Genomic DNA, 26,986 nt, shown 5'->3' with positions numbered 1-26,986 from the left:
ACTTTAAGTTATTTCGTTCATTAGACATGATGGATGCAAATCAGGCAGTGAGAGCAGTAAACTAAAGATGTGTTTTATTTTGAAGGGTCACACCGGATCCAGTGTCTGCCTCATGTTTCGCTTCTCTTTTCCCGGAGATCACAGCGGTGCGTGGGGCTGGTTCTGTCCCAAGCGGAGAGCGCGTCCAGCGGGGGCATTAGTGTGCATCTGTCTCGGGCTCTAGAGTACTTTTTCCGGCGTGTTCTCTCTCGGCGTGACAGCGGTGTGTGGAGAAACAAAATGGAGATCGAGAAGGAAGTGAAAAAGGTACGAGTCATTTGTCTCGGTTTGGTGTTCCACTTGTCCCAGCGGTGAAGTGAAGAGGTAACGCCCTGAAAGGTGTAGCGATCCCGGGGCAGGTGGTAGCAGCAAGCGGGGGTTTTAGTTTCACTTTTACGGCACTTAAAGTGTAGTTTAATTTTCAGTATCATATTATTTGTGATGATAAAAATGCGTAAATCCCGTGCATAATGCTGGAGACGCGCTTTTTGTTTTGGTTTTGTAATGTCCTGACAGATCTAATCATGGTTAGCTTTTTATAGCACTAAGCTACATTGTCTTAAAGTCTTGCATTTTAACGCGTTGTCAACTTCTCCTTTCTAAAGTCTAAAGTGTAAAAGTATGTGTCATCAGTGCTAGAACTGATGTTTTAACCACAACTGTCATGTAACCATGATATTTTTAACTTGGAAAATGACTTTGGGTTGGAACAGCTCTAGAGTTTCTCCAACAAACTTTTTCGACATAAATGATGGACTAAAGTAGCAAGGACTAGACCAGGGACTAGACCAGGGACTAGACCAGGGACTAGACCAGGGACTAGACCAGGGACTAGACTAGGGACTAAACTAGGGACTAAACTAGGGACTAAACTAGGGACTAAACTGGTTACTAAACTAGAGACTAAACTAGGCACTAAACTAGAGACTAAACTAAAGCCTAAACTAGGGACTAAACTAGAGACTAAACTAGGGACTAAACTGGTTACTAAACTAGGGACTAAACTAGGGACTAAACTAGGGACTAAACTAGGGACTAAACTAGAGATTAAACTAGGGACTAGACCAGTGATTATAGGCCAGGGACTAAAGGACTAGACCGGGGACTAGACCAAGGACTAAAGGCCCAAACTAGGGACTAAGATAGGGACTATAGACCAAGGACTATAGACCAGAGACAAACCAGGGACTTGCAGGTATCAATCAAGGACAATTCATAACTAGGCCTATATCAAGAAGAAGGACTTTACCAGAAATAAACCAGGACTTGACCAGGAACTAGGACAGACTCCGATATATACCAGGGGTCTAAACCAGGACTAAACTAGGACTAAACGCCTCAATGTAGTCCAGGATGTGCTGTTATTTAGTGTTTAAAGTACTTTTGGACTGTGTAGTAGTCACATCTCAATGCAGTAATTGAAATGTTAGGAAGAAGTCCCCCTGCAGTACTCTTGAACAAGCTGACTATTATTATTATTAGTCCCTGCCTGACCATAATATTACCACATGAATCACACCTTTAATTAGGATTACACTCATATTTAATAGTCCTATGTATTTCCTGTGTGGAGGGTTTCCAGATGCATTCAATTGATGAAGTTTCATAGTTTAGGTATTAAAATAACCGAAATTCTTTTGCAAACACATAATCAAAAATGGTACTAAACCGGGAACTAAACCTGGACAAGATCCTCACCAAAACAGGAAACAACTCAACTAAATCTGCACGTGGATTAAGCCAGGATCAAACTAGGACAAGTCAGAATGTAGCCTTAATTCTCCTATGAGACTAACTTTTATTCCTGGTTTTTCTGTTTTAACCATATTTAGGTTCTATTCTACACCTGTCTGCTCCTGTTTAGGGCTGGGTATCATTGAGAAGTTGCCGATACGATACATACCTCGATATAAAGGCAACGATACAATACATAAATCAATACAGTGAGCTTTCGATTCAATACAGTATATTTCAAATCGATTCAATACGGTTCAATAAAAACTAATGGCTAAATCACTTCTTGTGCAAAGTTCATATGAAACATGCCCATTTTAATCATTTAAATAAGCAACAAAACTGTAGCACTGTAACAAAATAATTTAGTAAAATACACCAAAAAATACTCTGGACTATATATTGATAGAGCTGCCCATGATATTGATACTGTATCATCACTTTAAATGATACGATATATCAATATTTCAATATTTTTGCACACCCCATTCCTGTCTGCACCTGTTTCCTCTAGAGCTGTGCAAAAATATCCAAATATTGTATTGTTTAATGTGATGACAAAGTATCGATATCATGGGCTGCTGTATCTGTTGCTTCTGTGTGTATATATCGCCAAGAGTATTTTTTTTGTTGGTATCTTTTACTAAATTATTTTGTTACAGTGCTACAGTTTTGGGTTTTTTTGAGGAAGGAAACTTGTTTATGCAACACACTTGATATTTTCACTGTTTTGATGGTTAAAATGTCCGTGTTTTATATGAACTTTGCACAAGAAGTGGTTTAACAAAGACTTTTAGTATCACAGCCATGATTTAACTATTATTTTTATTGAACCGTATCAAATTGATTTGAAATTTATGATATCAAATCGAAAGCTCACTGTATCGAGATATGTGTCGTAACATGGTCTATGTATCGAGGTATGTATCATAGCAGCAACTTTGTCTCCTCGTCTGGCTTTGCTCCTGTCTGCTCCTGTCTGCTCCTGTCTGCTCCTGTCTCTGACCTGGATACAAGATAAACATCTGGCTTTAATCTGTGAATGAGAAAAGCATCATTACAACCTGTTTATTTACATGTACAGTTCAATTAGACCGGCCATTTTCTGCATTTAAACGGAAATAATAGACAATTTTGACAATTATCTAGCAAAAACAGAGATTACAGTATGAAAAGCCTATAATAAAACCAAACTGAACTAAACAGGGCTGGTCTTAAGTGGTCTATAATCAGGACTGAAACTCAAATGAACTAGAACCAGGACTGTGCTTAAAACGGCAGGAGATTTTTAATTGAGGAGAAAGTCAGATAAATGACTAAAAGTGAAAGATCGAGGATTAGAGGACGCATATTTGTAAATCGTGTCTAAATTGAGAAAATGACGACACCAGCTGAGAATGTGTCTATGTAAGAGGTCTGAAACAGCTGTCTCTTTCTTCTCTCTCTCCTCTCGTCCTCTCCCCCTGCTTTTCTGTCATTCATTTTTTTTCCTTATCCTCAAATCCCTCTTCTCTCTCTCTAACTTGCTACTCCTTTCTTTTCTCTCTCATTCTCCTCCGTACGCCTTTTGTCTGTCCTTTCTATCACCTCTCCCCGTCCTATCTCTCTACCCTCTAGCTCCATTCTTTCTCTTCTTCTCATTTCCACTTTCAACTCTTCCCCCCCTTCTCTTGTCTCCTAAATCTCCTCTTCTACATTTTTTTTCTCTCTGTATCTTTCTATTCTTCTCTCTCTTATCTTTCAATTTTGTTCTTCAGTCTTCCCTCTCTGTCTTCTCCACTTCCTTTTTATCTCTCTCTCTCCTCTTCTCTCTCCTGCCCTTCTCCCTTTCTCTCTCCTTCCTCTCTCAACTTTCTTCTCATCCCTTGCTACCTCTCCCATCTATGGCTAATCTCTTTACTGTCTTTCTTTCTCCCTCTCTCTTCACTCTCCTGTCCTCACTCTTTCCTCCCTACACTCTCTTATTCTTTCTTTCTCTCTTTCTTTCTCACTTTTTGCCACTCTCTATAATAATTCTTAATTATGGTTTTTAAATGCAATTTAACAATGATCATGCAGTAAATGCCTCGGAAATCCTCTCTTTCTCTCTTTCCCCGTCTCTCCTCCTTTAGCCCAAAACACTCTTTCGTTCCCTCTTTCTCTTCCGTCTTCTTTCTCCCGTCTCCACTAGCAATTACTGACCTAACTCAAACACTTTCTATGACTCAGATCTGAGTACTTTGCGGGCTGTGTCCCATTTGTCAACACATCCTCTCTGTCTCCTTTCCTCACTTCCTCCGCTCTTTGACCCTATAGATGTAGAGGAAAGATTGAGTGATTTATTTTAACAACAAAATTGCATAGGTCCTAAAAATTGACCCTGTTGAGCTTTTTGTCGTGTTATAATGTTGTTACCTCATCTGTTTCATTTACACATGTTTGAGTAACTCTTTTTTCATTAGTCTGTCTACTTCTCCAAAGCTCAAAATGCTGTGTTCCACCTTGTGATGTCATGAAGCAGTGGTTTTGAAGTTAACCGCTACCTTTTGACTTTTAATTCAGTTGGCAATTCCAGGGCTGAAATTATCCAAATGATTTTACTGAAGGTGTATGAATTTTAAAACACAGTGGAGCACTTCCTCATGACATGACAAGGTAGAATAGAGTATTTTCAGTTTGAGAGAAGAACTAAGAAGCCTAAGAAGTGTTTATACGAGAATGTTTGCGGGTAAAAACAATGAAATATGAAACAATGAAGTGCCTTTCGTTTAGACAGTGACTGCATTTTTAGGGCTTAAAAATGTGAAAAATCTGAAACTACCCACCAGAGTGGAAAAGTTGAATACACTCCGCTGTAGTGTTTCTGTCTACACTGCCTAAGACGCAAAACTCTGGTCAAATCTGCTCACGTCGCGTGGGATCACTAGGGCTGGGTATCATTAAGAAGTTACCGATACGATACATATCTCGATTAGGGATAGGCATTCGATGAAATTTTCTTAATCGATCGTCGGAAGAATTAAGGATCGATTATCGATTAATCATTAACGTTTTTATATTAAAATTATCATTATTATTACTATCTGCACTACTAATCTGCATAAATAAATTCAACTTTACGACATATAAACCGTAACCACTCTAGAGCCACATCAATCCGTTTGACATTATAAGCTTTGTGCAAGTCTCACAGAAACGAAACTTAAAACCGCATCGCTAATTTGCATAAACTCAGCGAAGATAAAACTACAGCTCTTGTGCGCTGATGCGGTCAACTTCTGTTGGATTAAAAGACATGACTCCGTGGAATAAAGGCTAGTGTGACCATATTTGCGTTTGTCAAAACCAGGACACCGTACGGGGGGAGGGAGGTGGGGACTCGTCATCGACATTGCGCGACTCTCACCCTGCAAAACCTTTTCCCACTAGAAACTGAAACATATGTTCCTGCTTTATACACTGTGCACATGGCCTCACACTTGTCCTGAACGCAACGGAAAGCGTGGAATTTTTTTGTACAAGTCATCGTTAAACACGCATTTGTGCTTCGGCACGTTGCAGACTGACCGACTGTTTGTGTCTCTCTCCTTCTGAGTGCAGAGAGCTACATGTACAGACCCCTGTTTGGTCACGCTACGCACAGAAACCTACATTCGGTTTGTCGATTAAAATTAACGTAATCGATGAAATTCTTAATGATCAATTATCGATTAATCGATTAATCATGCCCATCGCTAATCTCGATACAGTGAGCTTTTGATTTGATACGATATATTTCAAATCGATTTGATACAGTTCAGTAAAAAATGATGACTAAATCATGGCTGTGATTCTAAAAGTCTTTGTTAAACCACTTCTAGAGCAAAGTGAATATGAAACACAAACATTTTACTCATCAAAACAGCGAATATGTCAAATGTGTAGCATAAACAAAATTCTTTTCATTGAACAAGCAACAAACCTGTAGCGCTATAACAAAATAATTGAGTTAAATCTACCAAAAAATAGTCTTGGCGATATTTTGATGCAACAGCCCACGATATCGATACTGTATCATCACATTAAGCGATACAATATATTGATATTTTGATATTTTTGCACACCTCTATACATCACCACTTAGCGTCACCACCTAGCCGCCTGATGCATACCCAAGCGAATTTCACACACTTTAGCGTCACCATATGCACACAGATTTCTCCTGAAAACGCTCATCTAAACGCGGAACAAAAAGTGAAGACACGACACCACTTTTGCATCTTCTGTTCAGACCATCATCATATAAACGTAGCCTAAATATGCAGGGTTTGTGTGTTAAACATGTGTGAATGAAACAAAACACAACTCCTGTACGACCTGGCCTTATGCCAAAGCCCATCTTGCTGATTAAAACACTTTGGCGTCGCTTCTTATAATAAAGAACTTTTAACATATTCAGTCGGTGTGCCTCGGGTTTGTGTCGTGTAAGGGCAACATTCAGTTGACAACTCCAGGTCTGTTTGTGATGCGGAAACAACATTATAACATAGATCAGAAAATACCACAACATGGGACTTTTACACAGGAGCGTGACGACAGTGCACTGTGAATTGCAGTGCCAATTCACGTGGCAGGTGGGGGGAGTGGAGGATTATGGGGGATCTAGGAAGGAGGCAGCGGGAGACAGTTCTTAACCACACAAATATGTCTATCCTCTGAAGATGAGGTAATGGTGAAGGAAACGAGGAGACTGAGAGGAGACGAGTGGTGAGTAATGGGACGCAGCCCTATGATCATAGAATCCTCACATCTGTTTCTGAAGGAAGTGAGCTAACCCTCCAACTGCTATGAACGACATCACCATAGTTCTTGAAAATCCTCACTCCATATTGTTTTAAGTCACACGTAGAGTATCTAAATCCACGAATGTCCTGCTTGATCTTTTTTATTAGTGACAAGGTCCATTCTCACGCACCACAACATCTGCAGATTAACTAGAGACGTCTTACCTGTGTCTGTCTCCATCTAATACCATATATGAGGACAGGAGAGAGAGAAATATACCGTATTATAAGGCACACTGTCATTGAATGGTCTATTTTCAAACTTTTTTCACATATAAACCGCACCAGACATTAAACGAAACACAACAGTTAGATAAGTCAGTCAAACTTTATTTAACATGTTCACAATAGCTCTCAACTTTCTTCAATTGTAACGCTTAAAAAAAAATACTGTCTGAGACGCTAAATTGTTAGTGTATTCACAAAAACTCATAATTGTTCAAACAGTTGGGCGATTCCGGCATCCAGCACGCCCACAACCCTCTCGTCTTTATCCAAGTCAGTGTGGTTACTGTTACCGGGCAGTTCAGTGATGATTCTGGTCTTGGTGAAAGCTCGGACCACAGTTGATACTGATCCTTAGCCCAGGCGTCCACGATCCATTGGCAGATCGTGGCGTAAGTTGCTCGGCGCTGTCTCCCTGTCTTGGTGAATGTGTGTTCGCCTTCTCTCATCCACTGCTCCCACACAGCTTGCACTTTAACTTTATAATAGCCTTGAGTTTAAAGTCGGAGTCTCTTGACAGGTGCATTTTGATATTAAAAGGAATCACAGTATGTATTACTCTGCGATGCTCCTGACTACGGTAGCTGTAATGCTTCAAGTGGTGTGGCTTTGTACTTTACTAAAGTCATACTAAGACACGCGAATAAATTCATATATAAGGTGCTCTGGATTATAAGGCGCGCATTTGTTTTTTAATTAAATTAAAGGCTTTTAAGTGCGCCCTATATTGTGGAAAATACGGTATTAGGAAGTGAAGGCATCTTTAACAGGGATGTATCTGTGAGCATGGGAGGGCATCTGACACACTGGGCTATAACTTTTCTGTCTTGTTGTTTCAGATGACGCTCGGACATGAGTTCGGGGCTGGAGCTCCATGTCTCAAATGCAAAGACAAATGTGAAGGCTTCGAGCTGCACTTCTGGAGGTCTGTACCTGCTAATATAAACTTCATATTTAAAGCTGCATTATATAACTTTTCTGGTAGAGGGTACGCCACCTGCTTGTGTCCATGGAGGTGTTATTTCTTTTCACAGAATTTTCAAAAATACAGGATTAAAATGATTTATCTCCATGGAGTCAAGCATGCGACTCGACCACTTACAAGTTACAGGCAAGATCTGTGGAGGGGCAACTCTGCTCTCAGTCAGAACACATGTATTTCAAGATATTTCCAAGCAATAAAAACCTGTAAGTGAACAAATGTAAGATAGGTACGTCATACTGTGGGACCCTCCTGACGGTTATCAGTACTATCCTGTACAAGGTCCCGCCCACAAGCCTACAACACAATAACACAAAACATGATTCTGAAATGTACATAGCAACTTGACAAGAGCCTTTTTTTTTTGCGGTCTTGGTCTCGTCTCGGAATCAACCACGTTTGGATTCAGTCTCGTCTTGCTCTTGAAGGCACTTGGACTTGCTCTTGTCTCAGTCTTGAAGGCGCTTGGATTCGGTCTTGTCTCGGTCTTGAAGGTGCTTGGACTCGTTCTTGTCTCGATCTTGAAGGCGCTTAGATTTGGCCTTGTCTCAATCTTGAAGGCGCTTGAATTCGGCTTTGTCTCAGTCTTGAAGGCGCTTGGACTCGGTCTTGTCTCGGTCTTGAAGGCACTTGGACTCAGTCTTGTCTCGGCCTTGAGATCTGACTCTCATTGAGTGATTAACTGGAGATAGATTTATAAAAACATTGTTATATATGTGCCAAAATAACTCTAAAATACAAATAAATGTCAAAAATGACAAAGATGGCCTTGATTTGGTCTCGATAGACTGTGGTCTCGGTCTGGTCTCGGTCTCAACCCTCAAATGTCTTGGTCTTGTCCTGGTCTCGGGACCCTGTGGTCTCAGATTGGTATTGGTATCGATTATTGCGTTCTTGTGATGTTGTGAAGATTCAGAGCATCTAAAACTAAATGGAAACATATAAAACCCTTTAATATGTTGTTTTCAGCCAATATTTCAAATTAATTAAAGGTAACACTGTGATCTAAATATGTTGTGTTAGCAGTTAATACTCCGTAGAAGAAGAGAACTCTCTATAAGGTATTTTCTTTGAACTATTTATTTAATTCTTAAAAGCATAAAAGACAAACAGAAGTATCATGAAATTAAAACAAAGCGGAGCAAAGAGCAATTTTGACTGCTCTGTCTCTTTGCAGAAATCATACAGTGGGTCATTGTTGGTCTGAAAACCACTGATGGAAAGAATACAGAGGGGAGCGGAGCTGAAGTCTTTTTAAATGGATTAGTTTCATGTGATGGAGATTCACAGATGAACATAAAAAGGAAAAGGAAAAATGCATAAACGAACCAGAACTAACCCGAACAGACCTACCTCTCGTGACCATAGGAAATATGACATGTTATGGAGGATTAAAACAGGATTTAAAGAGACGGTATTGTGTAAAAGCCACTTATCTGAGCTTTAAATGTGTTATAATAGTGTTTCCTCATTATTTTACATGATTGTATTTTGATTGATTCATGCATGTTTCAGTAATCCTGTAAAGTCCTGTAATTTCAATTTTCACCCCCCATCTCCACCCTCTGTTCTGCACTTACTTTACATACTTGCAGCCAACACTTGTCGAAATTGCAGTAGTTATAATTTGACAAATAAAAATTTAAAACATGAAATCAGTGTTTTAAACTGTAAAACCTTGAATTGAGGATGGAATTTATGACGTTTGATGACATAGGTAGAGGGATTCTGTTTTTGTTTTCTACTTTTTTTTCTACTTTTCTTCACAAATGGATGTAAAACTAAGTCCTAATTAACCGTCATAATTAAAATATGTATTCATCTTTCAAATGCACTTTGAGCTTTAGATCAATATTGTGGTTTGGCTCTATCTACTATCTAGCACTAACTGAAAAGGAGGCACCACCTGATGACATCAACAGGTGGAATAGCAGTGGGCCATAATGACAAAAATCAAACACATACGGTATGTCAGTATATGTAGTTCCTGTCATTTAGTGTGGAGTGTTGCGTTCCCAGAGCAGGGCCGGGTCCTGCCTCAGCTCGTCTCTGAATCGTTCGTTCGTCATGAATGTGATCTCACATGTTCAGAGCCAAACGCTGTGTCAGGACAAGACGCTGAATTCACTGGAACACAGACACTACACAGATAACATACGATCTTAATAATCTGTTGATCTGCATGATGCTTTGACTGGAATGTTCCACAGAATAGCATTAAGCATATATTGTGTTTATTTAGTGTTTCTATAAGAAACATAAAAAAAAATATGCATTATGGTGAATAAACTCACTTCTCCACAGATCTGATCTGTAAGTTTCATCTGTTTATCTCCAAGGAGATGGAGATGCTTTAATGCCAAAGCAGTAACCTTTATTGATACAAGCAGAGGTCATCCACCAGAAAAGTTATGCAATTTTTTCAATTACCTAGTCTTTTATGTAACAGGAATGTTCTGCACATAATGGTTTGTTTGATATTGGTAATGTTTTGTAATGATTTGATTGTGGTACAACTTTGTTTTGACCATTAAAATAATACAATTTGTTCTGTTCTGTAGGAAGATCTGTCGTAACTGTAAGTGTGGCCTACCAGAGCATGACGTCCAGATGAACTCAGAGGAAGACAAGAAAGTGGGAAAACTCTTTGAGGACACAAAGTACACAGGTCAGACCCAAGGGGCCTAAGCATGGCCACCCATTCAAGTAAATGGACCGAATACAATGGCACGTCTTTAGATCAGCCTTTAGTGGTACATCGGGTGGCTCTCTTGCCGCCAACTGCTCTGACCAATCAGAGAGCGAGTGCCTAGAGGAGAGCAGAATGATCTGAAGCTCACGACTGAGGCAGTTTGTAAAACAACTGAAACTGAAGTTATCAATAGCTTCATGGTCAAACCTTAACCTTAGCTTTAGCAACAGTGCTCAGAAGCTACTCAAAAAGGTACAATATCTATTGGTCTAATCTTAATTCTTAATATTTTGATCACTGCATTTGGCAGTTTTGACTATGAGACATCATGGTTCTGTTTCTTTCTTGCTGATTGCCACAGGGCGACGCTAAAAGCACTGAAAAGCAGCTCTGTGTTGCACAACAAATTGTGCAATACTTGAACCTCAACCAAGACATTTACCGGCACGTTTTAGCACATTTCTGATGGCAAAAATGCCATCTGTTTAATGTTATTTGGAAATATTCAGTTTTAGTGTCTAGAGCTGTAGTACCACAAAATATCTGCATAAATTGTCATGTCCTCTGATGTCACCTGAGACCAGCTGTTTGTTTGAATCTTTGTATGTCCAGGTCTGATCGCCAAACTGAAGCGTGATGGTATCCCAGGACAACAGTCCAACATGTCCATCACCATTAGTGTCCCAGCCTCCTCCATGGCCCAGATCGTGCCCCCTTCTCTGGGTACCTCCACCCTAGTGCCCCCCTCCCAACTGCACCCAAATGCTTCACCCTCTAGCTCCGGCTACTCCTCCATCAGCTCCTCCACGGGCTCCATTCCCGGGGCTGTGGCTGGTACTGGTTCTGCTGCAGGATCAGGGTCAGGATCAGGACCAGGTTTTGGGGCTTCAGCTGGATCTCAGGCAGGATTTGGGTCCAGAGGAGGTCCGGGGTCTATTGGAGGAGCTCAACCAGGTTTTGGGGCTTCAGCAGGGTCTGGTCCAGCTTTTGGCTCTGCTGGGGGGCCAGGGTCTGTAGGAGGATCTGGACCAGGTTTTGGGTCTGCCGTGGGTCCAGGGTCTACATCAGGATCTCGGACAGGTTTTGGGTCTTCAGGAGGAGCAGGGCAAGGATTTGGTTCTTCAGGAGGTCCAGGGTCTACAGGAGGTCCAGGGTCTACAGGAGGTCCAGGTCTTGGTCCCGGAGGGGTTTCAGTAAATCTAACCCCAGTCAGGGCGAGTGCCATGCCGATCTCTGTCTCTTCTTCGTCCTCCTCTGTGGAGCAGGTTCCCAAAGACACTCCCATGAAGTCTGTCACCTTCGAGTGGGCTCCTCCTGTCGCCAACAAACACGTGGTGAGAAACTTGAGATACAGCTTTACCTTATTGTTAATCATTTTTGGTTCTGGATGTAAAATTGTCCTTCTTCTAAAATCATGTAAAATTGACTCAACAATGAAATGAAATACAATGAAATTCCAAATCTTTCATTTTCTGATCAAATGTGTAATCAAATACACTTACTCTTGTAATGCTCTTTACAGGTTTGTTAAAGCTTTGCAATCCCCTACACAGGGGTGTCAAACTCAAATTCACAGAGGGCCAAAATTTAAAAACTGGGACAAACTAAATATTTATTGAAAAATTTCAACAACATCTACATGTTTTCTCTTCTCGAGATATGTAATAGATATGTTATACCTTTTCTAATTAAAATAAATAATAGTTAAAAAATATGCTTTATATATATAATTTGCTTAAATATTTAATCCAGAACAAGCATAATATAAAATAAAAACAAAATAAAAAAATAAATTAAAAATGCCTCTATAGTCTATCTGTAGCTGGCTGGCCACCTCTAATACATCACCTGCAGTGCCTGGTATGAAAGTGGTGTGTGCATGAGTGATGGTGGTGTTCAGGGGGTCCAATGGTCCAGATTGGACCATTCCCTAAGTGTGCCCCAGGGCAGCTGTGGCTACAGAAGTAGCTTACCACCAGCGAGTGTGAAGTGAATGAACAATGACCTGTAAAGCGCTTTGGGGCGGCAGTAGCTCAGTGGGGCGGCAGTAGTTCATTCGCCCACTGATCTGAAGGTTGGTGGTTCGATTCCAGCTCTCGACAAAAACATCACAGGTTGAGCGGTCAGATCCACTGACCCACATGTTGGCTGGTGTGATTCCAGCTCCCACAGATGAATGCTGTTGTTGTGTCCTTGGGCAAGACACTTAACCCACATTGCCCTCAGTGTCTGCGTACACTGGTGTGTGAATGTGTGTGTGAATGGGTGAGTGGTTCCTTGTTGTAAAGCGCTTAGAGTGCCTTGAAGGTGGAAAAGCGCTATAGAAAAATGTGACCATTTACCATTACCATTACCATCTTGAAAAGCGCTACATAAATGCAATGATAATTAATTAATTAATTAATAACAATCATTCAAAATGTTGCATCTGTTGTAGGTTTGACCACACCCTATTTTTTTTATTCTAAAAAAAAAAATCTTGTCTGGTCTCATTATCTTGGACCCAGTCTTGTGTCTCTTCCTGTGGAATTGTATCGTCCCACCTCTGCTGTACATACATCTTTTCAAAACATTATTGGGAAACATTATTCAGACTTTTACTTCTGGCCTCTTCCCACAGTTGAGTTCTATTCCCTCATTTTTTTTCTATGTTCTTGTTTTGTCTGCACATTTTAGACAGAGCTTGTTCCTGAAGGACAGTACTTTAATGTTTTACTTATTCCCTTGATAACCTCACCTTGGTTTTCATTCTGCCTCTCCTCTCCTTACTCCACTTCTTCTTTGGGTTCAGAAAGTCTCATTTAGTTGTATTTTTTGTATTTCTTTCTCTCTCTAGGCTATCCGATACATCGAGCTCCTCCCCCCCGAGAGACGCCCTATCGCGGGTACAGCGGGCGCTGCGTACCGGAGGCAGCAGATGGCCAAACAGCTCCCAGAACACGACCAGGATCCAAACAAGTGCCACGATCTGAGCCCCAATGAAGTCAAGCAGATGCAGCAATACGTGAAGAAGTACAAGGACGAGGCTCTGGGGGTGGGAGATGTGTGTCTGCCGCAAGAGGTAGCACTGGCCGCGGGTAGAGGCGAGCTGAGGGGTGGGGGTCCTGGAGGTGCTGGATCTGGGCCAGGGTCTGGACCAGGGTCTGGACCAGGGTCTGGACCAGGGTCTGGACCAGGGTCTGGACCAGGGTCTGGACCCGGATCAGGTCTTGGAGGAGGGAATGTGGGGACAGCAGCCGCAGCAGGAGCAATAGGAGCAGGAAATCAAGCTGGAGGACAACAGAACTTTGTAAGTACACATGATTCATATTTTCATGTAAAGGTGCACTTTTGTAACTTTTTAGTGGAAGGTCAGCTACCTGTTTGTCTCCATGGAGATGTTATTACTTTATCAGGAATGTTCTACAGTATAGAATCAAACTTGTCTCTCTACAATGAATTCAATTTTAATTGCTATTACAAATACCATGAAAAACTGTTGGTGAGTGGGGCCGCCATTCCACAGATCTCGGATCTCATTTATAAAGCTTGTGTGCTTAGATGAATTTCTCCACAGATTTGAACTGTAACTTTGCCTAGTAATGTCACCTGCTTGTTTCCATGGAGATGGATAACTTTAATGCCTTTAATGATGTGGCGCATTCCAGAGCAAATTTATAACGTCTGTGGAAGTCATCCACCAGAAAAGTTACACAATCCACTATTTTTTTTTAACTACAATGTAATGTATAAAAAGACAGCTTTATATCGAAATGAGTGGTCTTGTTCAAAAAGCATTGGGGCTTTTAGAGATGAGGCAGAAGGAGATCTGAGCTCAGAGAGATGAGAATTGAGCAAAAGAAGTTAGAGATTAGAGAGAAGTTAGAGAGAAGTTAGAAGTTTGTGCTTTGCCCGTACTTACATTTTTAGTAAGAATTCAAAGACTTTATAAATGTGACCCTTGACCTGTAACTAGAGACAGACTGATATAAACAGATCTATTGGGCCGATATTTCCACTTTTAGTGCATCGGCTATCGGCCTTAAATTTTCAGCAAATTTTTTTGGCATCGGCCTTGAAAAAACTCATATCCATCAATCTCTACCTGTAACCTGTCTCCTGTTTGTCTCCATGGAGGGGGGACTCTAACAACAAAAGTATAGTGGTAAAAAAGTAAAATATTTCTTTTAACATAAGAAATTTACCTTAAATTGACTCTTGTGAGCTTTAAGTCATGTTATAATGTTAATTCATCAAAACATATGGTACCTAAAGTTGTGTTTAGTTTTATTCACACGTGAGTAACCCTATTATGAGTCTGTCTACATCTTCAAAACTCTAAATGCTTTTTTCACCTTGTGATGTTAGTTAACAGCTACACTCTACCTTCAGTTTAGTAGAGACTGGCAATTCCAAGACTGAAATCAACAAAATCATTCTAGTGAAGGTGTATGTAGTTTAAAAACACAGTGGAGCACTTCCTTTATTACCACAGACATCACCTTTACAGTTGAGACCAAAGGTGAAGACAAACTGCTATATAAACTAGTAAATAATGTCTGTGAACACCAGGTGGCATCCTTTATCTACATTTAAACCCATGCCTTTTCCAGAATAATTATGCCATGACTCAGAATCTCCTGTTCATTTTATTCATGCCACAGTTTTTACAACAAACAAACTTCAAAACTGGAATTATGGAGCCGCAGATGGAGGATAAAGTCTGATATTGTGCTAAAATGAACCCGGAAAACCTTTGTCTGAAACGTCGTATTATTGTGAGATCAAAGAGGGCGATTCTTGGAGATGAGAAATATTGTTTTTTGTTTGAAAGTGGAAAAAGCGCTTGTCCAAAATGGTCAAATCTGAGAGGGGGGGAAACAGCTGCAGCCAAATGCGGATTTATTTTACACAAGGGCACAAGAAACAAAGCAACAAACAAGAAATATACTGGGATTTGGAAAACTAGAGACAATAAATATATTTGGTCCAAGTGGAAAATTCAGTTCATGTTTATATAGTATAGTTGTAGTGGACAGTGTTTTCACGATACAATAATATGAAACTGTTTGAAAATTTAATACTAAGGAATAGACTTGATATCACAATGAGAATAATAATTGTAAAAACTCTTGATTTAGATTATTTACCCAAGTTGTTATTTACTAATTTACTAGTCTATGTGCTCTTATACTTGTTCTGATACAGCTCAAGATCATTCTAAAGCTGTTCAGGAAAGGGTAATTTCTCTGCTGTGAATGTGACTTTTTAAAAAATATTGATACCTGCTCAAATGAGCATTTCGATACTAGTTTTAGTATTTAGATTTTCAATACATACCTGCTGTGAATATAATTATGATCTGATAACCCACATCTTGGCAAGATGGTTTAATATAAGACCAAATAGTCAATACTCTACTTTTGCATATCTGATTATTAAAAAAATGCTATTTTCTAGGGTTGTAACAATAACCGAAATATTGTGATTAGGGGTGTCAAATTATCGCGTTAATTGCGATTAATTAATTACAGTCATATTTAGCGTGTTATGTTTTTTAATCGCGTTAATCTAATTTTTAATCTCTAACTTTACTGTTTCTGTATGCGATTTGCTTTATTATAAAATCTGTTTTTATGTGTTGCTGGGATACAACACACACACAAAAACACATTTATACATTTTTTTATTTCGGTAATTCCACTCATTGCCGGAAACCCACACAAAACGCGCGCAGTAAGAGCGATGTAAACGTTATGGTAACGTTGGCAGCGTCAGTCACACAATGGACGAGGTCGAAGAGCCAGTAGAACAGAGGCAGCAGTGCACAGGTAAAAACACATTCGTGTCTTGGAAATTATTCTCCCGACGTGAAATATAAAAGAAAATAACAAATATAATATCGCCTACAACTTAAATGTCACTGGTGAAAACAACCTGCATAGGCTCATGATGTCTGCACTACTGTCCTATAGTGACCTGCCACATGAGGGGACACACACACAAACACACACCTTCATCATCGTCATTAACCTGAGAACGCGCGGACCACGTTTCCTTCCGTAGTTACTGCGCGGACACCGACGTGCTCCCGTGAGCCGCGTGTGGATCGTGTTTTCTCGCATATGCTGCGTAAACCGCGCTTCCTCTTGTGCGCCTCTAAACCAGAACTAACACCAAGACTAAAACCAGGACTAATCCAGTCCAGGACTAAACCAGAACTAAACCAGAACTAAAACCAGAACTAAAACCAGAACTAAAACCAGAACTAAAACCAGGTCTAAACCAGGACTAAACCAAGGTCTAAACCAAGGTCTAAACCAGGACTAAACCAGGACTAAACCAGAACTAAAACCAGAACTAAAACCAGGTCTAAACCAGGACTAAACCAGGACTAAACCAGAACTAACACCAGGACTAAAACCAGGATTAATCCATTCCAGGACTAAACTAAGACTAAAGTAGGACTAAAGCAGGTCTAAACCAGGACTAAAACAAGGACTAAAACCAGTGATCTCATATATAAAGCATTTCTCTATCAATAATATTTTTAATATGGTTAAGGAAAGACTGGACTTTTTATTGTCTTTAAGTAGACAAAAGTTATTATGTTCAGATTTCCTCGTCTTTGCTACTTTACAGCAAACAGTTTCTTATTCATGGAGACTTGGGCTCAACAGCCAATTTGGAGAGATTTGTTAAACAATAAATGACTTTATAAAGTCACTTTTTTTGTTCTATATCAGTCTTTTGATCTGCCACAATAATGTAATAATGAATTTAAATGAAAATACCTCAAATTGAAGCTTTTCTCAGCAATTTTTAGATGAGATTAAAATGAGATTAATTAGATTAATTAATTACAGATCATAATTAATTCATCTCTCAATTTTTTTAATCACATGACAGCACTAATTGTGATATCGTATGGTCAAAAGTCTCACAATAATATCGTGGGCTCACAATATATCAAATTACAAGTTCCTTTGCTTAAATGCATTGTTTTATAGAAGCAACATAAGGAACTACATATCCCATGATTCATTTCAGTGCAGACAACATGAAGAGACATGTTTTTTACTTGAATTCTTGGGATCATGACGGAAATAATTCACACCTTGTCAAGGTATTTTAAAAGCAAAAAAGTGTCCTCTCTACAAGTATATCAGTCTCTTCACAATATTCCAATAAATATTGTTCCGTGAAATGCATATCGTGATAATATTGTATCAAGAGATTTGGATATCGTTGCATCCCTACTGTTTTCTGATCTATGTTGTAATGTTGTTTCCACATCACAAACAGACCTGGAGTTGAGTTTTGTTTCATTCACACATGTTTAACACACAAACATATTGCATATTTAGGTTGAGTTCTTCTTTCTAACTGAAAACACCCTGTTCCACCTTGTGATGTGATACAGGAACTGCTTCACTGCATATTTAAACTCTATACACCTTCACTAGAATCATTTGGATCATTTCAGCCCTGGAATTGCCCATCACTACTGAACTAAATGTAAAAGCTGCTGTTAAGTTGAAAACTACCACAGCATGACGTCACAGTGTAGAACAGAGTATTTTGAGCTTTGGAGAGATAAACAGACTAATAAAGGGTTACTCGAACGTGTGAATGAATCTAAACACAACTCCAGATATATTTTTGAGGAGGCAACAGCATTATAACATGTCTTAAAGCTCACAAAAGTCAATTTTGTGTAATATAGGACCTTTAAATCATCGGTTCCTCTAATGTTTCTCCTTCATGTCTCGTTTGTCCCCTCAGATGTGTCATCAGTGCCATGGACCAATGAGAATGGGCGATCCTGCTGTGTATGCGGAGAGGGCAGGGTATGACAAAATGTGGCACCCAGCGTGTTTCGTGTGCGTCACCTGTCAGGAGCTGCTCGTCGACATGATCTACTTCTGGAAGAAAGGGAAGATGTTCTGCGGTCGTCACTATGGCGACAGCGAGAAGCCGCGCTGTGCTGGATGTGACGAGGTATGTCCACAAGGGGGTGCTGAGAGATATGTGCGTGTGTGTATGTGGGGGGGTGGGACTGACTGTGCAAATCTATTTACACAATTATATTTCTAACATGTTTAGTGTTTATACAGGGTGTCCAAATATTTTTGACATTTCTTGTTGAAATAACTAAAGGATCTGGTACACCACACCATCATTTGAGGAATAAGAGTTTACAAACTTGTTCTCCTTATGGACTTCTTGGGGATTTGCAAGAGTTTTTCACAAATTTGCTTGACCTTCTCTTTTGATGTCGATGTTTGTCTACCAGTTCCTTTAGCCTTGCATAAGCAGCCTTCCTCTTTACATTTTTGGTGCCAAGTCCAAATTTGTTTGCCATTTGGTAAAGTTTTTCCAAATTTAGCATTGAAGACTGCACAGTCTTCACTGTGTGCAAGCAGATTCCAAGACGCAGAATGACTTCTCTTTGGGAGTCAATGACATGGCTCAACCTGAAAACAGAACAAAAATAAAACATTAAATATAAACTCTGTTTTTATAAATGCATTGAAAATTTGTGGTTATATAAAATTATTGGCCTGTGAAATTATGTCAATTTTTTTGGGACACCTTGTATAATTTACTTCAAAATAATCTGTCTCCTATCCATGGCTTTCAGAATTGAGATAAATTAGGACCGTTGCCATAGTGATTAACAATTTAGAACAGAATACTATTTGTTATGATGCCAAACAATCTGAGAAGAAACTGTCTTTCCTTTAAAGGGAAAATGAGATCTCTCTCTGCAGGTTAAGGCTCTGGCAACACAGATTCAGTTGTGTTTTAATTTAACTTTTAAACAGTAAGGGTGCAGGCTACAGACAAATGCTTTAAACCTATCCATCTTTCACAGCCTGTTTGCTTGTTGTTCTCAGTTGATCTTCTGTAACGAGTACACTCAGGCCGAGGGGCACGACTGGCACCTCAAGCACTTCTGCTGCTTCGACTGTGACTGTGTGTTAGCCGGAGAGACGTACGTGATGGAGAACGAGAAACCAGTGTGCAAGCCCTGCTACATGAAGAGCTACGCCATGGTGAGGACATATTACTACTACTAATACTACTACTATGAGTCCTCCTGTTTCTACTGTTGGCTCTTTGCATAATGGCACCCGGCTAATCACGGTCAGTTCCACTGTAATGTAATCCCTATGAGGTTTTTGCCAAGTCACTCTGAAATCAATAAATCCACAGATCAGGCAGTGGACAGGGAGCTGCAGGTACATTTGAATACAAGTTAGCATTTTCCTTGAGATATTAGGGTGGAAATGACGTGATTACTGCTCTACCTGTCTGGAACTACCCAGGTGCTGTTGTGCACAAAGCCTATTGCAACAAGGGAAAGAAATGCACCTAAAGCTCACTATAAACCAGGGGTCTCCAGTCTTTTGCCTCAGATGAGCTCCTTTACAAAATTAAAATCAGAGAGCTACTTGGACATTTTCATATACTCTGGCAATGTCCCAAGATCACCCCCTATTGGACAGAAATTATTAAAACCATCAAGCTTATTACAGGATTGCAACTAAAAAAAATTTTTTTGCGTGTTTTATGTGGGAAACTTACCACCCGGGCTGAAAAAAAAAAGACAGATACCTTCTTCAAATACTACAAGCAGCCAGCAAGAAAGCGACCACACAAAAATGGCTCCAGGACAAACCTCCTACTGTTTCAGAATGGACTGATATAATCAACGAAATTCAGATTATGGAACGAATAACATTTTCTTTAAGACACTCCTCAGACAAAGGAGAACTATACTGGAAAAAGTGGAAATCTTACAATCAAAACAAAACTTAATGTAAAAATGTTTTATACATCTTAGCAGATGTCACTAGCTTGATGGCCTCGTATTTTATTTCTATTTATTTTTTTATTTTTCCATTTTTGGTTGGTCTTTTGATTTATTTTGTTTCACAATATGAATAATATGTGTATGTAAATATGTGAAATGTGATATACATAACTAAAATGTCCTAATAAAAACAAAGTTTAAAAAAAAAATATAAAAAAAATCAGAGAGCTACTCACTTTAGCAGTAGCAAGAAATTGAGAAAGTACAAGGGCCATGGCAAGCCTTAGATAGAGTACAGTTGCTGCTTATAAAACATAAACCATTATCCATTTGTTAGTGCACAAGTTAGGTATCAAAATTATGCATGTCCAAAGGTAAATAATCTGATTTTAGTTAAGCACAATATGTATAATTCAGAAATTCCTTGGGGAGCTACTTGGAAAGGGGTGGAGAGCTACTGGGAGCTCCCGAGCTACAGGTTGGAGACCCCTGCTATAAACTGTACCCATGATCCTTTATTAACAGCGCACTATTTAGCTTTTCTGGTGAAGGATACACGACCCGCTTATTTCCATGGAGATGTTAATGTGCTAAAAATGTTCCAGAGTATTGCAACAAAATGAACTACCTGCACCTGTAATTGATGGATTTATTGATTTATTGGTTTATTGGTTTGATGTCATTCTCTTCTATGGGAAATCTATAACATCTCTATGAAGACAAGCAGATAAAAGATTCTCTGCCAGAAAAGTAGTGCATCTTTGTGACAGAACAGTAAACTATAAGAAACATAACACATGTATATTTCTCTCTTCCTCTCTCAGAAATGTTCTTCGTGCCAGTTGCCCATAGAACCAGAGGCTCAGAGAGTGTCTTATGGTTCTCACTGTTGGCACGCTGAGCCCCAGTGCTTCCAGTGCTCCGGCTGCTCCCAGTGCCTCATGGGAAAACGCTTCATGGCTGTTCAGAACCACCTCTTTTGCTCCGTGGAGTGCAAGAAGAAAGTCATCACCTAAAGAGAAATAAACATCAAATAAAATGTAACGAACCCCATTTACAGTAAGTCAGGACTAGAATATTTGTGTTATGGTGACTTTAAGATTTTCAAATGTGTTGAGTCCTGGAAAAGGGCAGAAATTACAGTAATACATTGCGTTTACATGATATGACAATATTCTGTTGACCTGGTTTATGGTTCATGTTTCTGTAATCACTGGGCCTATCCACATGAAACTAAAACTGGCACAAAGTTTGTCTTCTCTTCCTGCAGAAATAAACAACAGTCAAATTATTCTTTCACAATAGCTTCATTTAGGTACAGAGCAGTGGGCATATCACTCAAACATGCACAATCACTCTAAAGACACATTTAAACAAAGCTGATTTTGCATAGTAAATTGCCTTAAAATCTCAAGTTTGACATTTCGTTAGTGCCTATATACTGTAGAATTGGTTAATTCTGTTTGTTTTTTTACTTTTGAAAGTCAGTCTTTTCCTCAGGTCTTTCTATTCTGTTTTCTACTTGCAATTCATTTTGGATTTTTACAGTGATCTTTAGCTGTTTCAATTCATCTTTTTTAGCATTTTTACTTTGGAGAAAATGGATTCATAACTCTCAGTATTAAATAGAAAATCCAAGTGCTTCCATGTTTTTCATAAGATTAAAATAAAATGATTGTAGTTCTTCTAAAACTGCTGTAGTGCTTAAAACAGCCAATAAACTGCACTTTGTAACACAACACATGGTTCTTTGATTTTTATAACGCACTAACACACATCTGGTCATTTCTTCACTTATTCAACATTGTATTTACCAAACCATCAATTCTGCATTCAGACTAAACTTTTTTTGAACAGTTTTACCACATTTAAAGATTTTGAAAGTCACTCCCCCTTCAGAGCGCTTTCATAACACAAGCAGCGTGCATGAAACTATGGCACATCACATCAGGTTTATTAAATTGTAGTGTATTGCTTTATAGAGTAGATTAGATTAGAAAACTGTTTATCCCCATTGGGAAATTTTGTTTGCGGCCACAGATCACAGCATAAAAAACACACACATACATTTCACACAGGTCAGGTGCTTGTGCAATTATTAGTGCAAATGAGGCATAAAGTGCGGTAAAAAGAGAATAAAAAAGACACTTGGCACAGCCTTCTTCACCTCTGTGTTTAGGAGCCAAATGGCAGAGGGAATAAAGGAATTGGCAAATCTATTTGTTTTCCTGCTTGGGGCAAGGTAGCGCCTCCCAGAGAGAATCAGGGAGAACCTCTCTTTTAAAATGTGATCTGTGCTGCCAGTGATACCTTCTGGAGCACCTGCCTGCCCCTATAAAGAGCTGAGGTTGGACATCTGCACACCTATTATGTTTGAGCACGTTTTTACAATGTTGTTCAGGCTGTTTTGTTTATGACTGAAAAGGTTAAAATGCTCTCAATAAAGGAATGATAAAAAGCACACAGTACTGGTTTAGACATTAAAAGAGTTGAGTTTGCGCAGCAGGTGGATTCTCTGTTGACCTCTTTTTGCAATACATTTTGTGTTTTTGTCAAACCCTAGCTCTGACTCAAATACTGTGCCTAAGTATTTGTCAGAGTCCACCATGGCCACATTTCTTGACCTCATGATCTGAAGGTTTTTTCCCGAAGTTAACTATAATTTCTTTGGTTTTTGACACATTCATATCCAAGTAAGTTATATCCTTCTGTATATTTATAGAGAAGTGTGGGAGTTTTGGACAGAATATTACAGCTCACAAGAGTCTGTTTTGCGTAATACCGATACTTCAGTGACATGACGCTGGGGGTGTTGTACATGTATCTCTATTGGTGGAATGTTCAGAAGTTACCATGGTGACACAAGGCAAACATAGGCAAAAAAGTTTGTCTGACAACAAAAGAAAAAACCCCAGCTTGATTTATCAAATTGTGATCAATACAACAATAATAACAAATCTTTATTTAGAAAGCACTTTTTAAAACAAGGTTTACAAAGTACTGTTCAAGAAGCAAAGAACAATAGAACACAGAAAGCATACAAACATAGACAATGATGCAAATAAACCAATAAATTATAATAAGTAAAAAGAAACTGAACTAAATAAATAAAGAATAAAATAAAGTTAAAACCAGTTATAGCAGACATGTCAAACTCAGGCCCGGGGGCCAAATTTGGCCTACGATATAATTACATTTGGCCCACGACATCATATCAAATATGTATTAGAGCTGCCCGTCGGTTACAGATAGACTATAGAGACACTATTTAGTGTTGCTATTATTTGTATTATGCTTGTTCTGGATTCAAAGCAAAACTATAAAAAATGTATTTTAATGAGAAAAGGTTTAACATTACATATCTCAAAAGAAAACATGCAGATATTGTTGAAATTGTTCAATAAATATTTAGTTTGGCCCGTGACTTAGTCCCAGTTTTTAATTTTGGCCCTCTGTGAATTTGAGTTTGACACCCCTGAGTTATAGGAAGACCGACCAATAAAAATGGGTTTTAAGAAGTGATTTAAAAGATGATACTGATGGTGTGAGCCTTATCTCCTCAGGCAGGTTCCAAAGCTGAGGCGTCCGGACTGAAAAGGCTCCATTACCTTCGTCCGGAGCCTGGACTTTGGAACAGCCACATGGACCTGCCTGAGGATCTGTGGCTGCGGGAGGCTCGTACGGGGTTAAAATTTCTGAAATGTAACTTGGTGCAAGACCTAAATGAACTTTAAAAGTGATCAGTAAAATCTTAAAACCGATTCTAAAACACACAGGCAGCCAGTGAAGGGAAGTAAAACAGGAGTAATGTGTTGATGTCTGTTAAATCCAGTGAGGAGCCGAGCTGCTGCTTCTGAACCAGTTGGAGGCGGGAGATGGATTTGGAGTCGAGGCAAGGTGGAAGTTGAGGTAACAGTCAAAAATGAGGCAGAGGTTTCTGGCAAAAGGAGTGATGTTGGGAATGAGAGGACAAGTGTTCATGGTCCCACTGAGGTGTTTGATTTGACTGTAATTTTATGTGTTAAAAACTTGTTTAACAGTCCACAGCTCACCTAATCTTAGTATCATAGTACTCCAGACTGGTCTTGGTCTCAATGAGTGATAAAATGGAGATAGATTTATAAAAAAAACATTGATATATATGTCATGCCAAAATAACTGTAAAATTCAAACAATGTAGAAAAGTACAAAAATGGTTTTGACTGGGTCTGGATGGGCCGTGGTCTTCGGTCTTGACCTTTAAAAGTCTTGATCTTGTCTCAGTCTCGACCCTCAGAGGTCTTGGTGTTGTCCTGGTCTCGATTAGAGCGCTCTTGACTACAACACTACTTAATCTAGTTACAGCCAAGTCATTTCTCTCTCTTCCGACTGTATTAAAATAAAGCTCCGATTAACTTTAGTAAACAGAGCTTCAGACAGAGCAGTGCTTACAGTTAGCTTCACACCCCCAGGGAATGTTGATGAGATATGGGACCTTTAGGTGTGTTCTGGAATGTTCTCAAGAGTCAAGACCTTCTCCTGATCTGACCTTTGAGTGAATGCTTTTTCCTGGAGAGAATCCTGCCCATTGTTTTTTAGAATGGCCTATTTACACCTGTGACCATGATGTGATCTGTTCTTGTTTTATGTTCTGGAAAGAAAGAGAGAGAGAGAGAGCAGGGGGGTGGGGTCACGGATGGAGAGAGAGGGAGAGGTGGTGGTGAGGGGGTGGAGAAAGAGAAGGAAGGGGGTGGAGAGGGTAAGGGGATAGAGAGAGAAAGGAAAGGTGGTGACAGAGAGGGGAGAGGAAAAGCAGGGAAGAGGGAAGAAAAGAAGGAGGTAGAGATGGAGAGCTATAGAAACAGAGATAAAGGGGAGGAGAGGGAGGGAGTCAGATAGAGGGGGAGGAAGGGTGGGGAGGGAGAGATGGAGGGAGAGAGAGGAGAGGTGGTGATCGAGAGAGGGAGGGGGAAGAAAGAGAGGAAGAGTGAGGAGAAAGAGAAGAAAGGGGGTGGCGAGAGAGGGAGTTAAAGATAGAGAGAGAGGGGGGTGATGGAGGAGGGGATAAAAGGAGGGTGAAAGAAAGAGATGAAGGGAGGGGAGGGAGAAACGAAGATAGAGGAAGGGAGGGAGGAAGAAAGAGGAAGAGTGAGGGGAGGGAAGAAGAGATAGCGTGGAAGTTGAAGAGAGAGATGGAAGAGAAGGACTGGGTAGGGGTCAGGGATGGAGAGAGGGGGAGAAAGGGAGGGAGGTTGAGAGAGATGAAGAGTGGGGGGGGAGAGGAAGAAGTGGAGAGAGAGATGGAGAAAGTGAAGGAATGGAGAGGGTTAGAGGGGGAGAAAAGGAGAGCTGAAGAGAGAAAGATTGAGAGGAAGGGGGGGAGAGAGAGAGAGAGTTGGTGTGTCCCCGGTGGAAAAGAGTGGAAGTGTTTGTGAGTGTGGGACAATGAGAGGAAACACACACTCAGAACATGTACTGTGTTAAAGAGAGAGACACTCAGAACATGTGTTGTGTTAAAGCAGGGGTCGGGAACGTATGGCTCACGAGCCAGGTGTGGCTCTTTTGATGATTGCATCTGGCTCGCAGATAAAACATCAAATGTTCTCACTTGTTTTAGGCTACATTTACACAGAGCCGGGTATTTTAAGAAACAAATATTTCCCTCCCTCTGTTTTCCAAAATAACATCGTGCACAAAGCATCGTTTTCAAAAAAGTTTTCGTTTACATCAAGCCGCATAAATACGACATCAAGCGCCGTCATAACTACACCGAGCCTCTGGGAGCAGCTGGATTAGATTCAAACCTGTAGCATTTTTTCAGTTGTAAGATTTACTCAAAAATACCTTGAAAAACATGCATTAGTGAGCGGGCTCGCCTCTCCACAGATCTGTTAAAGAAGTGGCAAAATCACTGACCTCTGAGCCCTTGTTCATCTCTGCTCATGGACATGATCCATCAGCTGTGTGCAAATGCAGACACATGAAAAGTGTTTGCACCAGAAGAAACAGATGAGCTGAAGCGGGGTGTGGTGTCCGGTGCCTCCACCTGAGAAGAGCTTTCCCTGGGGAAAAAAAACACATGTGTGGACGGACGCTCAGAACAACATATAACGAACCAAACGGATTCACGCTTCTGTCCGGATGCTTTGCACCAACTCGGAACCAGCCGCGGTCAAGCGCGGAGGGCCGGAGCAGCCCGTCCAGACCTGTAGTCCACAGTGCATTCTCGTTTTCCCCACACGGAACCAGTGCGCAGACGACGGCCTTGAAGCACTCGGACCCAGTCTTTTGCACGCTGGTCTAGCTCGCCCCTGTCTGGAACCAGGACATGGAGGATGGAGCCTCAAGACCATCTGACCAACACTGGACCCCCAGCCCCATCTTGAGGGGCTGAGCTACGGTGATTGCACCCATGTGTTTAGCGCTGTTGCCCAAACTCAGAGCTTCTGCTCCAGGCTGATGTACGGTGAGTTTGTACAAAGTTCTAGGCTTCATGCTGCTGCTTTATGAGTTCATGGTGATAACTTGAGATGAGGACGGCCCACGGGGAACGGGGAACATAGATTCCTTTGGCAACTGGAGGAACATTGGGAACATCGGTCTGAGCCTAGTCCAGGTCCGTATGAGATGGCATCTGGACTAATACATTATATATATATATATATATATATATATATATATATATATATATATATATATATATATAGATATAGATAGATATATAGATATAGATA

The 26,986-nt window shown here is 40.1% G+C and overlaps 1 protein-coding gene across 1 annotated transcript; it reads left to right on the top strand.

The window, feature by feature from the left end:
- The first annotated feature begins 134 nt into the window (after positions 1-134).
- tes (testis derived transcript (3 LIM domains)) lies at positions 135-22,012 on the top strand. The gene is made up of 8 exons (XM_020919170.2): positions 135-306; positions 7,640-7,725; positions 10,344-10,450; positions 11,087-11,808; positions 13,311-13,763; positions 18,239-18,454; positions 19,354-19,512; positions 21,098-22,012. Exons 1-8 carry the CDS (start codon positions 280-282, stop codon positions 21,287-21,289), a joined length of 1,962 nt encoding a protein of 653 aa, XP_020774829.2. The 5' UTR covers positions 135-279; the 3' UTR covers positions 21,290-22,012.
- The last annotated feature ends 4,974 nt before the right edge of the window (positions 22,013-26,986 follow it).

The sequence above is a fragment of the Boleophthalmus pectinirostris genome, unplaced genomic scaffold, assembly GCF_026225935.1.
Source record: "Boleophthalmus pectinirostris isolate CB_2022bp ecotype Guang Dong unplaced genomic scaffold, ASM2622593v1 HiC_scaffold_2, whole genome shotgun sequence".
Lineage (NCBI taxonomy): Eukaryota > Metazoa > Chordata > Actinopteri > Gobiiformes > Gobiidae > Boleophthalmus > Boleophthalmus pectinirostris.
The sequence above is the reverse complement of the archived record's forward strand: the minus strand, read 5'-3'. Positions and strand labels throughout refer to the sequence as shown.

Bases quoted from the DNA above. Each gene is read 5' to 3' on its own strand.
- tes (XM_020919170.2), top strand. From the start codon at position 280: ATGGAGATCGAGAAGGAAGTGAAAAAG. The intron at 7,726-10,343 runs GTCTGTACCTGC...TCTGTTCTGTAG, and splicing joins TTCGAGCTGCACTTCTGGAG to GAAGATCTGTCGTAACTGTA. The intron at 10,451-11,086 runs GTCAGACCCAAG...TTGTATGTCCAG, and splicing joins TGAGGACACAAAGTACACAG to GTCTGATCGCCAAACTGAAG.